This window comes from Notothenia rossii, assembly GCF_949606895.1.
Source record: "Notothenia rossii genome assembly, chromosome: 5".
Taxonomy (NCBI): Eukaryota; Metazoa; Chordata; class Actinopteri; order Perciformes; family Nototheniidae; genus Notothenia; species Notothenia rossii.
In genome coordinates, this window is record NC_136903.1 from 88,285,602 (window position 1) to 88,299,644 (window position 14,043).

Genomic DNA, 14,043 nt, shown 5'->3' on the forward strand with positions numbered 1-14,043 from the left:
TATGCATGTGACATAGTAAAGTAGACATCCAGGTCAACACTTCAACCAAGTTACATAAACGTGGAGCTTCTGGTAGTTTAAAGAGAGTTCCTTTTAATTCAGTGGTGTCCTAACCTTTTTCACCGAGGGCCACATACAGAAAAATATATACGAAAGGCGGGGCCACTCACTAGAAGTATGTTGCCTCATAAATTCAGTTGTAAGTTATTCTTGATACTTGAAAATGCTGTAAGAATAAAACCACTCACAGCTCTCCAGACGGTTTCATTTATTTTGTTAGCAGCTCATTCCTTAAAACAGACGAATCAGATTGGAAATATGAAGGGTAGATTTCAAGGTTGTTATGTGAATTTGTTATTGGGCTTTTTTCTCATCAACTTATATATGTTAGCACATGACTTTAGTTGGCTGAATTTATTTGAAAATTGGGCTTATTACCACATGAATACTGTGTAATATATTTGAATATATATATTTAAGAAGTGCAATATAAGACAAGCAGAGGTTTATTACACTTAACTCATTATACCTTTTACATTTGCCGAGTGAGGGCTGATTCAAAATGGTCCGCGGGCCGTAGTTTGGACACCGCTGCTTTAATTATTCCTGGCAACTACTTCCGAACTGCATCCCCCATCCTCCAGGCGTCCCGGGATACACATCCTCGATCTCGGCCAGTGAAGGGAAGAAACGAGGGATTAGGGCACACTTCGGTGGGCAGTAGCATCCACACTCATCCCATTCTCCTCCTCTTTCCATGGGCTGACATTCCCATCAGTACCTGCTCTCAGAGGCAGCTCATTGCTTTGACACGCTGGTGATTCTCCTACAACGAGGAACTTTTTCCTCTGACCGAGCAGAGTGGGGGAGTGCAAGCGGAGCGCAAATTGTTGCAGGAGGCTCTGACTAAAGGCCCGTGGACTGTTTGGCGAAACAGGAAGCGTCTGACTCATTCTAGCTTTGAGGATATTTGGGTTTTGTTTTTACATATAATCCGAAGAACATACTGACCATGTAGACGAGGTGAGGGTTAGGGGAGTAATTGTGTAAAGCAAATTGCTGCAGCAGGCATTACCTTAAACCTTGTTTTGACTGTTTGGCAAAATAGAAACAGTCTGACTCGCTTTGATATTTGGGTTTTGTTTTTACATATAATCCAAAGCACCGTGTAAAAGACGGATAGGGTTAAGGTGAGGGGAACGTGTGAAACGCAATTTGCTGTAACTTATTGCACGTAAGGATTGTATGGCAAAAATAAAAACGGCTGACTTTCTTTAGTTTTTAAGATATTTTGGGGTTTTTTCTCCAAAGAACCTAAATTGACCAAGGAGAAGACAGTTAGGTTAGGGGAGTAATTGTGTAACGCACATTTCTGCAGTACCTTAAACCCCGTCTTGAATGTTTGGCAAAACCGAAACAGGCTGACTCACTGTAGTGTTCCCGATATGTGGGTTTCGTTTTGATTTATAATACAAAGAACTATACTGACCATGTAGCAGAGGTGAGGGGAGTTCTTGTCAAATAGAAATTGCTGTAGTGTGCTGTGACTAAAGGAACGTTAGGACTGTTTAGCTAAATAGAGTCTGACTCACTCTAGTCTTCAAGATATTTGGGTTTTTCTACTTATAATCCAAAGAACATATACTGACCGTGAGGAGGTTAGGGTTAGGGGACTTCTTGTCAAATGCAAATTGCTGCAGAAACAGTCTGACTCACTTTAGCTTTGAGGATATTTGGGGCTAGTTTTTTCATATAATCCAAAGAACATATACTGACCATGAGGAGGTTAGGGTTAGGGGACTTCTTGTCAAATGGAAATTAGGGTTAGGGTTAAATAAAAACAGGTTGACTTTCTTTAGTTTTGAAGATATTTATGTTTTTTTAATCCAACGAACGTAAATTGACGAAGTAGGAGACGGTTAGGGTCAGGGCAGTAAATGCAAATTGCTGCAGTAGGCTGTGACTAAAGGGGTGTTGGGATTGTTTGGCAAAACAGAAACAGTCTGGTTCACTCTAACTTTCAAGACATTTGGGTTTTTGTTTTTACATATAATCCAAAGAACCTAAACGGACCATGTAAGAGACGGTTAGGGTTAGGGTTGGTGCACCTTCATGGATTTAAGAGAGTGGCTTCAGCGGATTTGACTGAGGCAAATGCTATTGACCTGAAATGTTTTCCGCTGCAGACCACACATCCTACTATAGCTCTGCTCCATTAAGCACATTGACTCCCCTCAGCGCCCAGCACTGATGTGTCTATGCTCCTGTTTCATAACTGGTCCCAGTCACAGGACAGAAGGCATCATTTAGATGGGTCCTCTGTAGGTGTCATGTGCCCAGTCATTATTTTCAGGGCTGAGGGCAATATGTCGAGGTTTATAAAATGTTTTCCATTATTATGTCTTTGCCATTGTCAGATCCCAATTGGAGTTCTTTCAAATATATTGTTGTGTCTGGTCTCATATTGATATTTCCCTGGAATACACAGATGCCCATTGAAAACTCAAACTAGCTTTATCTTGGCCTACAGAATGGAAATGTTCACGTTAAGAAGTCGGAAAACGACCAATGTTTTAGTATATTATTGAGTTCTTAGGTTAACCAATATAAATCATTAAGTTTAATAAAGGTGGTAGTCCTTTTCATTTCGTGGCCTGTAATCGTTTCATATCCCATTAGCACATGTCTTTTTGTTTGTCTGTTAGAAATATAATTGATATCAAGTTTTGCAACACACTTTCTTGGTCGTTTTGAACTACTGTATACTTTGATCGTATTTTAACACGATAAAGGATTTTAGTCATCAGACATATGGATCTTAAGTTATCAGAGAAAACTGACTCGTAACTCGGCTTGTGTTTGTTGTTACTGTAGCCTATAGTGGGGGATAAACACTGATTATTTTAACATAAAATAGCTTAATTCATTGTTCTTTACTCCTTTTATTCTGGTAAATTCTTCAGGAGACAAGGAGGACTAGGCAGATAATTATTCTCGCTGTAAAAACCTTACGGTACTCATGATGTCGTGCTACTTCAAGAACTCATCAAACTCTGTTTTGTTACTGGTTTGATTGAAAGAACATTTGGTCTGCATTGTATTTAATTGGTTTACGGCTGATTTGATTAGAAGCTGAGTGTTGTGTACCATAGCCATAATCTTTCCTAATCCTCAACCAAGTGTTGTGATCCTCTAATTTAACTCTTTAAATTCGCCTTTGAAATCAAACAAATGTTATCCATCCATCCATCTTCTCCCGCTTATCCGTGGTCGGGTCGCGGAGGTAGCAGTTCCAGCAAAGAGCCCCAAACTTTCTTTTCCCTGGCCACATCAACCAGCTCTGACTGGGGGATCCCAAGGCGCTCCCAGGCCAGAGAAGAGATATAATCCCTCCATCTGGTTCTAGGTCTACCCCTTGGTCTCTTCCCAGCTGGAGGCTAGGGAGGCGCCCAGGTGGCATCCTAACTAGGTGCCCGAACCACAAATGTTATCTATCACTATTATTTTCCCGCAATAGTGTTGATGCCTTTGAAAATTGAAGCCCTGAAAAGAAAAAGTTGTCAGAAAACTGAATTTCTTGTTCCGGTATAAATAATTTTGTTTAGTAATCCAGCCTATTGAAAGTCATAGATGGTAAATTCCCCGTCACGATTATTCTAACTAGACGTAGGAAGAGCAATTTCAGGGGGACAGGTCCTACTTTAGGCATCGTTTTGACAATTTAAAGATGATATGTGCCGTCACCCGCAATAAATTGGAGGTTTAGGGGGGTGTCCTGCTCCAAAAGAGACACTATGTTCCTAATAAGTGTTATGTCTCTTTCCCGGTCAGCAGCGTAAGCTCCTACGCTGGTCGGAACAACACCTGAGGTAATATCTGCGGTGTGAATCAGAGGTTCATCTCAACAGTACGAGTGTGAATACATCTTGGTCTGGCCGTTCTCTGGTTGATTCGAAAAGTGGATTTTATTAAGAGCTTCTACCTTTTTTCTCAAGTGAGTCGTGACTTATCTTTATTTAACCTGTTTATTCAGGGAGTGGTTGTTCTTTGCACTCGTGAGCTCAACATGACGTGGGTGAATCTAAACGTGGTCACATCTGCAGACTGCTTCTTTTTTCTTTTGTTACATTTAGAAAACTGTATTTGTTGAGATAAAGTTGGACATTCATTTTATGTAGAACGATTAATTTAGCCCAAACATCATGAGAGAATATGCAGTAAATCAACAATATGGGTTTACTCATCCATTTGAACTATTTAGTTTTATTAACCCTCCCGTTGTCTTCGGGTCAAATCTGACCGATTTACTGCTTTCATCTTTCATAACTTTTTAGTTTTACATTCGATTGCATTAAAGCTTCATGATATCCTTCACAGTAGACATTTGAACAAATCAAATTGCTGATCACCACTTTCATTGCATTTTGGATGATTTAGTCAACTTTGTAACACCCATGGTGTTCCCGCTCAAAAATGACCGCCATGAAGAAAGGAATTAGTAACCATCCGGATCAGATCAAACTTGGAATCTCAAGTGTAAATCTGCTGAGAAAAGCGCTGCAGTGAAATGGGACACTTTTGGTTTTTGCAGGAAAACTTTAAGATAACTTCATAAAAAGTAGGAATAGACGCCAATAGAAGGACTTTTAAGGAGCTTTATTATGCTCATTGTCATGTTTGTATTTGTCTTGTGTGCCATGAGATTTTAACTTGCTTCATGTTTAAAAATGTGTTGGAGCGCTAGCCAATATGAGCGCCTGTGTTAAAAATGTATGTCACTATGTTCTGGAAGAAAACAGAGGAGCAGGGGGGGGGGGGGTGGGTGTGTCGGACAGAAACCCCCTCTGCAGGGAACAGAGGGATTTTAGCCTTAGCAGACCATTTACATGCATCATTACACTAATTAGATAAGCCCCAAATATCTTGACCACTTCAGGTTCAGGACTATATATGTATGTGTATATATATATATGTATGTATATATGTATATCCCAAAAGTGATTAAAACCCATGTGATTTCAATCAAAGTAAAAAATTTAAAAAAAAAAAAAAAATCTCGAAAATGTTTTTATTACAGAATAAGACAACGGGATAAATTCATCGTTTCTTCAAGAAGTATTTCGTGAAACAAACGTAGGATAAAGTGAACAAATTAAGCTTAATTCATATTCTCCTGTGAGGAAATCTGAGAGTTGTTTCCCTTTGGAATCCGGTGCTGTTTTGACAGCTGGCATATTGAGTGTCAGTGGGTGCGTGGTTGGGGGTGGGGTGCAGAATCTACAACTTCAGGTTATCTTGAAAATGCAAATAACAACAGCCTGTTTGTTTTCATTTCAACACATCACACGCATTCTGACACCCAATGAGTCATCATTCAGGTCATCAAGGAAAAACACTGTGTGTGTGTGTGTGTGTGTGTGTGTGTGTGTGTGTGTGTGTGTGTGTGTGTGTGTGTGTGTGTGTGTGTGTGTGTGTGTGTGTGTGTGTGTGTGTGTGTGTGTGTGTGTGTGTGTGTGTGTGTGTGTGTGTGTGTGTGTGTGTGTGTGTGTGTGTGTGTGTGTGTGTGTGTGTGTGTGTGTGTGTGTGTGTGTGTGTGTGTGTGTGTGTGTGTGTGTGTGTGTGTGTGTGTGTGTGTGTGTGTGTGTGTGTGTGTGTGTGTGTGCACTGTTGTTCCGGTAAAGGAATTGAATTTAAAACATAAACGTGTGTTCTAGGATGCTTTCCCCGTATTTCATCCTTTCCTGGTATGTATAGATTTAAATAACAGCACACGATCGATTGCAGTCTTCACACCCGCCAATATTAAGGCTAACTCTCTGCTCCTTATCTTATCACGCTTTATCTGTTGTCTAATAAGAGATATTGTATCTGCTTCATATTTGTTTTTTCTCTGAAACCATCCTCGGTTTACAACAGCGTTACATAATACACTGTATGTGCAATACTTAGAATAGTAGAATATGGAAAGGGGAGTTTAGAAAGCTTTAATCAGAAAGAGAAATCCTTTTTCGTCCCATTGTGGGCAAATAAAAGAGGTCTAATTCTGCTTTTTGGGTCTTCTCCGCATTGTACGTGATAGTCTAAGGGGCGGGACGTCTCTAAGCGGTTGACCAATCACAAAAGAGCTGGCCAGCTAACCAATCAGAGCAGACATGGGCTCTGGTTTCAGACAGAGGGTGAAAAGAGGTGCTGCAGCACAGGCAGTATGAGAAAAATAAAGAGCTTTTTGAACATTAAAGGGGACCTATCATGCAAAATGCGCTTTGTGAGGTCTTTTATACGTGCCCCCGGTGCATTGGGGAACTCACGCAGCGTCAGAAAATAAAAACCTCTCTTTTCCTCCGTACTCAAATCTTTTAAAAACGGGTGTACAACGAGCGGATACAGATTTCCATTCGCTGTGACGTCATAGCGGCGGCGGACACACAGAAAATTGCTATCAGAAACAATGCCTGACGTGTTTTGGACGTAATCTCGTCTTTGTTTACATTAGCAAGCCTCGCTAACACTCAGAGCGTTTCTCTAACAGGGCTGCAAAATAGAGGTTTGAGCAGTATGAGGGATGGCTACAATGGGTGATCTGTTTGGTATTTTGAAAAAAGAACTTAACAGACATGTTTTATAGGTATGGCCCTACAATATATTTAATATAACATAATAGGTCCACTTTAAAGCATGGAGATATGTCCCAGAACAAAATATAAATATGAACCTGAAAATGAGCTTTATAGGGCCCCTTTAATATTGTTAGAGCAAAGACAGTCAGATAAAAGCACAAATTGTAGATTTAACTTATTAAATAAAGAGGCAAGCACACATTAATAAAACATATAAAAAGTACACATTCAAGGTAAACATTTTCATTAAACACATTTTGTCCTAGGGGGTGTTACAGATCGACACAAATGAAATGTAAAAATAGATCATAAAACAGAATGTTAAATACAAATAAGAAAAAAAAATATGTGTGTGTGTGTGTGTGTGTGTGTGAGAGCGCACCGGGATCTCCCTCTCAGTCCCTCCCCCTCACATGAGTGTGTTGCTCATGGTGTTTAAAGCAGGCAGGCGGTTTACCCGCACCACTCACCGCTCCTCTCGCTCAGCGCAGCACTCTCCATCGGGACTACATCACACACTCCTCTCATCTAAACTCCACATCCGAGGGAAACTCTTCCTCTGTTCTTCACCAAACTGGCTCTGTCTGCGGCGCGATATTAAACGCGCAACCGGACTTTTATTTCCCGATGTGGAGCTTTAAATGTCATTATAGCAGAACTAGTTTGGACTCCAGGTGGGACGCGGTGTTTGCGCTTTGGATGTGCGGGATTTGGTACTCTGGACAGCGGGTTAAGTTCCCGAAGTGCTTTTAGTATTAGTCGGGGAAAGGACTTTGTGCCGAGGAGGGGGTGTTGGAAAGAGGAGGTCCAGGAGGGAGAGATGGTCCAGAACGTAATTCTGGTGTTCTTCCGCAGGAGACTGAGCCAGAGGCCGGCCGTGGAGGAGCTGGAGAGCCGGAACATCTTAAAACGTAAGAGATGGAGCTTTATATGTCATTATAAACAACAATTACTATCATTACGTTTTTCTCCTGACAGCACAATTGTCTGTTTGTGTACACATCTCGTAATGGGACGTCTTGTGTGTGTTTATTTTTGAAAAATACGTGTGTTTATGTCCAAAATATATGCTTTTATTCAGAAAACGTGAGCATGATTTTACTTGATGTGGACGTTTCTCCATTTTAAGGAAACATGGTTACACTTTAATATATTTGAGTGACTATTGTGATGGGGGCTGAATGGATGTCAACTGCTTTAGTTTAAGAAGTTTTAATGAAACCACAACAACAACAACAACAACAACAACACAAGAGCAGTTAGATCTCCATATCATTGCTTTGATTGTGAGTTTAATTTGTATTTTCTAAATGTATGAATCAATTAAGAAACATCAGCAGATTAATTATCAATCAAATGATTTTCTTATATATTTGCAAGAAATATATTCAAAAACTATACATTTTTAACCACAAATCCCCCAAATCATTGTCCCCTACTATTTTCATTGAAACTTGGTAGTTGACTGTAGTCCAAGTTGTAGGTTCTTTTAATATTTTGTATTTAATCAAAACAAAGAAATGTCCTCTACGTCTTCAAATGACGACCTAAAGTCCATATACCAAAGATAATTAACTTTTTATTGATAATATTTATTGACAAAGAAAAGCACACAATATTCTCATATTGAAGCTGAAATGAGAGAATATGAAATACATGTTCACTATTTACACTTTTTCTGTTTGAAAAACGACAATATTTATCAAATGAGAAAGCGTTTTCTGATAATCGAAGAATCATTTCAGCTCTTAAATCATTCTTAGTCATACTGTTGCATTCAGGGGAAAAGCTCCACTTGTGTCAGGAGGTGTCAGATCGTAACACTTCTAACGAAAGCAGTCGATCTGTCCTAATACATTTCATAACACACTTCAAGTCATCTCAAGGTACTTCAAAATGCTATGAAGAGAAATTAACAAAACAGATGAATTAAAAAGTGATCTAAGGAGCATCTAGTTCCTGATACCATAATGAAACAGCCGTGTGAGGAATGAAGGATCTGAGCCAGGTGTGATCTCAGCTGTCCGTGTCTCAGCGTCTCTGCACAGCGACATGTGTTCAGGCTGAACTGACTGAGTGACACATGCATTCACTCAGTGTCCTCAACAGAAACACCTTCATTACAAATATGCTCATCATTTGGTGCCAGACTCGTTTAAAGCTAACAAACAAGATCAACATGTTTACAGGAATGAAAACAAGAGCGCGATTTAAGAATAAGTGAAGTGGCCTCTCGTGATCTTTCTGCTGTATTTAATAAAGATTAATCCTAAAGAGTGGTGCAGCAATTACATATTTGTAGGCCGACTCTGGAGTTAGCATCGCAAGGGCTCCCTCTAAAAAAAACAATGAGATTTTGTCCATTGGATTTCAGAAAAATGCACAAATTAAGCTATGTGGTAAAGAAAGTTTGTGATGTTTACATGTTTACTTCAGCAGAATAATCTCCACATATTAACACCACTTTTTTTGCAGTCTCTAAAAAGCTACAAACTAACTACATCACGGTCACATGACTTCACGTCACAACCGCTAAGCTAAAGGTGGCTAATGTTCAGCGTGATGACGTTAAGTAGTTTATTTTGTCACTTGTTAGCAACGGCCGTTTTTTTATGGTACCGAGAATCTCTGGACTTTCACCGGTTCATACCAGGGGTAGAACAAGACATTAAACGTTCTTACATTTGTTTAAACCACAGACCTCATTTCAGGCATCTAAAAACATGTTGACTTTGAGACGAGGGAACCAGAAGTTGTTACTAATTTCCTGGTTTAAGGACTCATTCCTGCACCACTCTATAGAAGCTGTAATCCACCCGCTCTCTAACACTCATTCAGCACTGATCTGAGGTCAGTTCTGTCCTCAGCACTTCTTCACTCTGAGTATTGATGAGAAGAGTCACACACATTATCTGTGCAGACTTCATCTACTGTCTAGTCTCTTTAAATAACCATCGGGGATTGTGTATTGATTTAATTAACTTGTTTTCTTCTGACTTTTGGTTATAATATTTGTCTTTTTTTTTTGCGTCAACAGAAAGAAATGACCAGACAGAGCAGGAGGAGAGGAGAGAAATCAAACAGCGGCTCAACAGAAAGGTGAGCAGCGGCGCGGACATTACATTTCTATTTGCTCTCACATTAAGGCAACAAAACAGACGCTTCATACCCAACCTGCTTCTGCTGTTTTTTAATATGTAATTTCTACCACCAACCTCTCTCTCTGTAAGGCTGGGCTTTATGAAAGAAATCTTAGTTCACAATCTCATCGACCAATCATCTCGATTGTTGATATTTTGATAATATTGTAGAATTGATGCTTTCACAAAGTAATCTGAATTTTTTAAATGTCAAATTCAAACATGTTTGTTAACTGTATAAAGCCCAATATGAGAAATTACTCACACAAATGATCGTCTAAGGGGGCTTTACAATATCTAAAGCAAATAATAAGTGGAAAAAGGAAACTAATCGCAACTTATTTATAATAAAAAAGTAATTGATTATCGGTTGGTCTTGACCGAGCCAAATGTAACGTCTTTAAAAGCCGACCAAAAGGTTGAAATACCTACAGATAGTTTACATTACAATGATATTGCCCAGCCCAGTCTCGTTTCTGCCCGTTTGCTTTGATAAGCTAATGAGATCTGACATTTTCTTTGTCTTCCAGCTGAACCAGAGACCCACAGTAGACGAGCTGCGGGACAGGAAGATCCTGATCCGATTCAGCGACTATGTGGAAGTGGCAAAAGCTCAGGACTACGACAGGCGGGCCGACAAACCCTGGACCCGCCTGTCCGCCTCTGACAAGGTAAGAAACAAAGCCTTTTAGATATTAAAAGTAGTACAAAATGTATATTCGGGGTCCATATCCTGACTTTTTGGTTTGTTTGTGAAGTTTACCTGTGTCAGCGTCTCTGCAGGTCATACAAAGTCTTATTATGCATCAACATAGACTTTTTGCACTACCTTGTATTTTTGTATTTTATTATGTTGCATTGTTGAAGGAGCTCAGGTCATAAGATTGTCATTGCCAATTCTACACTGTAGCTTTGACAATAAAACCATATAATAATACAACATGTTAACAGTGGGACTCACAGTGCCACCTAGTGTGAGGCACAGGTACTGCCAAAATAAGCTAGTTGGTTTTATAATCATATGTGCTCAGGATCTCACATATATGTTAAGATGATCATAAAACAAGCAGTACATTGCTTCCAATATGGTTATAAAAAGCTCTTAGATTTAAGTTGGACTACCCGGCAGAAACCCTTTCTATAAAACCTCCAGCACCACCTTCTGTTTGACGTTAAACCCATTAAAGCTAACATCATTTGCACCTAAACAACAGATGCTTCTCCAGTCCCGTGTGAGCTTCACCACCTGAGTGACATCACGTCTGTTTGAATGATCACACCTGTGCTCAGTGTTGTAAAGTACATTTACTCAAAGACCATTGTTACATATTATTTGACATAATTGTCCTTTACTTCAGTATTTCCATTTAATGCTCCTTTATACTTCTACCCCACTACATTTATTTAACACTCATAGTTACATGTTTACATATACAATTACATGATGCGCTTCTATTGGCTAGCGCTCCAACACATTGTACGTGATAGGCTAAGGGGCGATACATCTTTAAGCAGTTGACCAATCACAAGCCGGATCACAAGCACAATCAGAGCAGATTAGGCTCTGGTTTCAGACAGAGGGTGAAAAGAGGTGCTGCAGCACAGGCAGTATGAGAACAATAAAGAGCTTTTTGAACATTAAAGCATGGAGACATGTCCCAGTAGAGACACTAAACACTAATATGAACCTGAACGTTAGCATTTTAGGGCCCCATTAAGAGCAAACTGTTCTTATTTTACTTTAATAAAGCATCATAGTTCTCCTCCCACCTGTGTTCACGCTTCATGTTGCTTTTTTTTTTACAGGCGGCGATACGAAAGGAGCTGAACGAGTTCAAAAGTACCGAGATGGAAGTCCACACCTCGAGCAAGCATCTGACGAGGTGGGTTATTACTGTCCTCCCTTTTCTGGCTGTAATGTTAGTGGCTGATGTCCAAAAGGGTCGCTGTGACTTTGTGAAATGACACAAAGGTGCATTTTACAAGTTCCACATCAATGAGTGCAGAGTAGGGCTTCAATATAGCTGCCACCAGGCCCCTTGAGACGAGAGTTGCACCACCTCTCAACTATAATGAATGTCCGGATATATTTAGCTTGCGTTTTGCTTTCGTCAAAAGTGTCACCAGCTAAAAAAAAATAAAAAAACCTGAATTAGCCTCGGTTGTGCTTACGCAGGACCCTTTTTTTGGACTTAAGGCCATTTGCTGCACTGTCCGCTGCGCTATTAATAGACCTTTTGATTGAAGAAGCCTTACTGTGTGAATATTTCATCCTCGCACTCACACTTTTTACCCTCTTGTTTTGCAGATTTCACCGGCCATAGCAAGGTTTCTTCTGTGAAGAGTTGCTGATGTGTGGTTCTGTCAGTGGAGATGCAGTCTTCCAGCGCCCGGCCCGCAGTTAGTGGGCGATCCTGGGATTCGCTTCCAGCCAACTTTGGAGGCTATGTCTCTAGAAACGGAGCTGCCGGTACACGGGGATTTCTGCTCAGAAGACAAAACCTCCTGAGCCCGTCCTCCATGTTGTCAGAGGAGCGAGGCGTTCGACAAGCAGAGACTTCTTTTTGTAAACTTTTGAAAGACGTTCTTTTTGATGCCACACGAAGGGGGGGGGGGGATGTGCATGTGACAGTCGACTCCCAGTCCCGCTCCAGTTTCAGTAGTCACACCCGAGGGATGTGTGTGAGTCCCACTGATTCAGATGGTGATGCGTTTCATATCAACGGTGTAAACAGAAACCTTGTCTGGGTGAAGGACAGAATTCCCTTTGTAAGCACTATTTATTGTCTGCACAATACAGGTTTTCAATTTCTAACAAACTCTCCGTCTTGTGTGGTGAATATTTGTGGGATTATGGTGTTTTTTAAAACTTTTTAAAAGGGATGTACTGTTGAAACTGCCTGTATTGACAGCATCCTTCCCATTCAAATGCTATTCAACTATTTGCCTATATGGTCTCTTCATATATGAAAACATTTAGGAAACTTCTTTACAACTACAGTCCTTATATTATCCATACACTTTTGACCTTACTTGCTTGATACATTGCCTTTTAAATAACCCGTCTGCTTTACAGCTCTCTACCTGAGGCTGGTGCTGTGTTCACATTAAAATCATGACGTGGGAAAAAGCAATTTACCAAAAAACAACCCATCGGAAAGCAGCAAAGCCTATTGTTTTACGTAGGCTACTTTTTGAAGTAGGGTTTACCCTTAAGGATAACTCCAGCTATTAGTCAGATAAGTGTGTAGCCCCGGCGCTGTTCATGTTATGTGATCGTAGAGCTGGACAAAAATCAGCAAAGCCTCAAACCAAAGGCACGTATTAAATATGCAAAAGACAAATTGGTGATAATCGGCCTGAGAAACCATGATTTAAACAAACTGTTTTAATAATCATCGCATATAGTGATCAATTTGAGCTGGATAAGATCTGTGAAGCGGTTTCCACTCTTTAATCAAAAGCACAATATTTGACAGTGTTTGTGAGCATACATTTGGGAATCTGGAGAAACTAGAAACCCACAAACTGTGAAATAAGATGACGGCTCTGGTTTCTTTTGGGACTGCAGGTCTGAAAACATGCAATTCAACAAGCCGTTCGGATTTGGATTACTTTCCTACGTCACATAGGTTTTTTAGAATATACCGCCCTCTATTGGAGTATCTCCCCCAAACGAATTGAAAACTACTTTGTGTCTTATTTCTCTTGACAGCCAATCAAAGCAAACTTGGATTTGTTTGTAAGGAGTGGCTTAAAAAGATTGCATTAAAACGAAGCATTTCAGACGGATGGTGAATACAGTTATATTCAAACATACATTATGAGATGAATAAAGTGTTTTTTCAACATTAACGCATGTACAAATATTCTAGTAGGAACCTCGTACACAAGTATGAACCAAAAAATCATTATCGTATGTCACCTTTAATATCATGGCATAACAGAAACATGTGATATTTTTAAAAAAAAATCATTATTAGGGTGATAATTGCCGCCTACACATCATAAAAAGGTCGTAATCCCTTCAGATGTATCCTATCACATGTCATACTTAAGCAAGCAGATGACACAGTTGTGGTGATTACTTTGTTGCATGACATTAAGCAGCAATTAGGTTATTGACCTGCTGTGTATTTCTCTCTGACAAATGAGGACAGGCATCCTTTGTTGAGCGTTAAGCAGGTTAGTTAGGTTAAATCAACTCATGAAAAGAAAGTCAACCTGACTGCATTTGTCCAATTTGCAATGAGATCTTAAAAGCTGCAGTGGAGGAAGAAAAAGGA

At 39.9% G+C, this 14,043-nt stretch overlaps 1 protein-coding gene across 2 annotated transcripts in view; it reads left to right on the forward strand.

The window, feature by feature from the left end:
- phactr3b (phosphatase and actin regulator 3b) overlaps positions 1-12,576 on the forward strand; it is a 64,700-nt gene extending 52,124 nt beyond the window's left edge. For both annotated transcript variants that reach the window (XM_079683097.1, XM_079683098.1), the window contains exons 9-13: positions 7,473-7,528; positions 9,655-9,716; positions 10,288-10,428; positions 11,564-11,640; positions 12,066-12,576. In XM_079683097.1, coding sequence (XP_079539223.1) covers positions 7,473-7,528; positions 9,655-9,716; positions 10,288-10,428; positions 11,564-11,640; positions 12,066-12,081 — 352 coding nt within the window. In that variant the 3' untranslated portion in view covers positions 12,082-12,576. The remainder of the gene's footprint in view (positions 1-7,472; positions 7,529-9,654; positions 9,717-10,287; positions 10,429-11,563; positions 11,641-12,065) is intronic.
- The last annotated feature ends 1,467 nt before the right edge of the window (positions 12,577-14,043 follow it).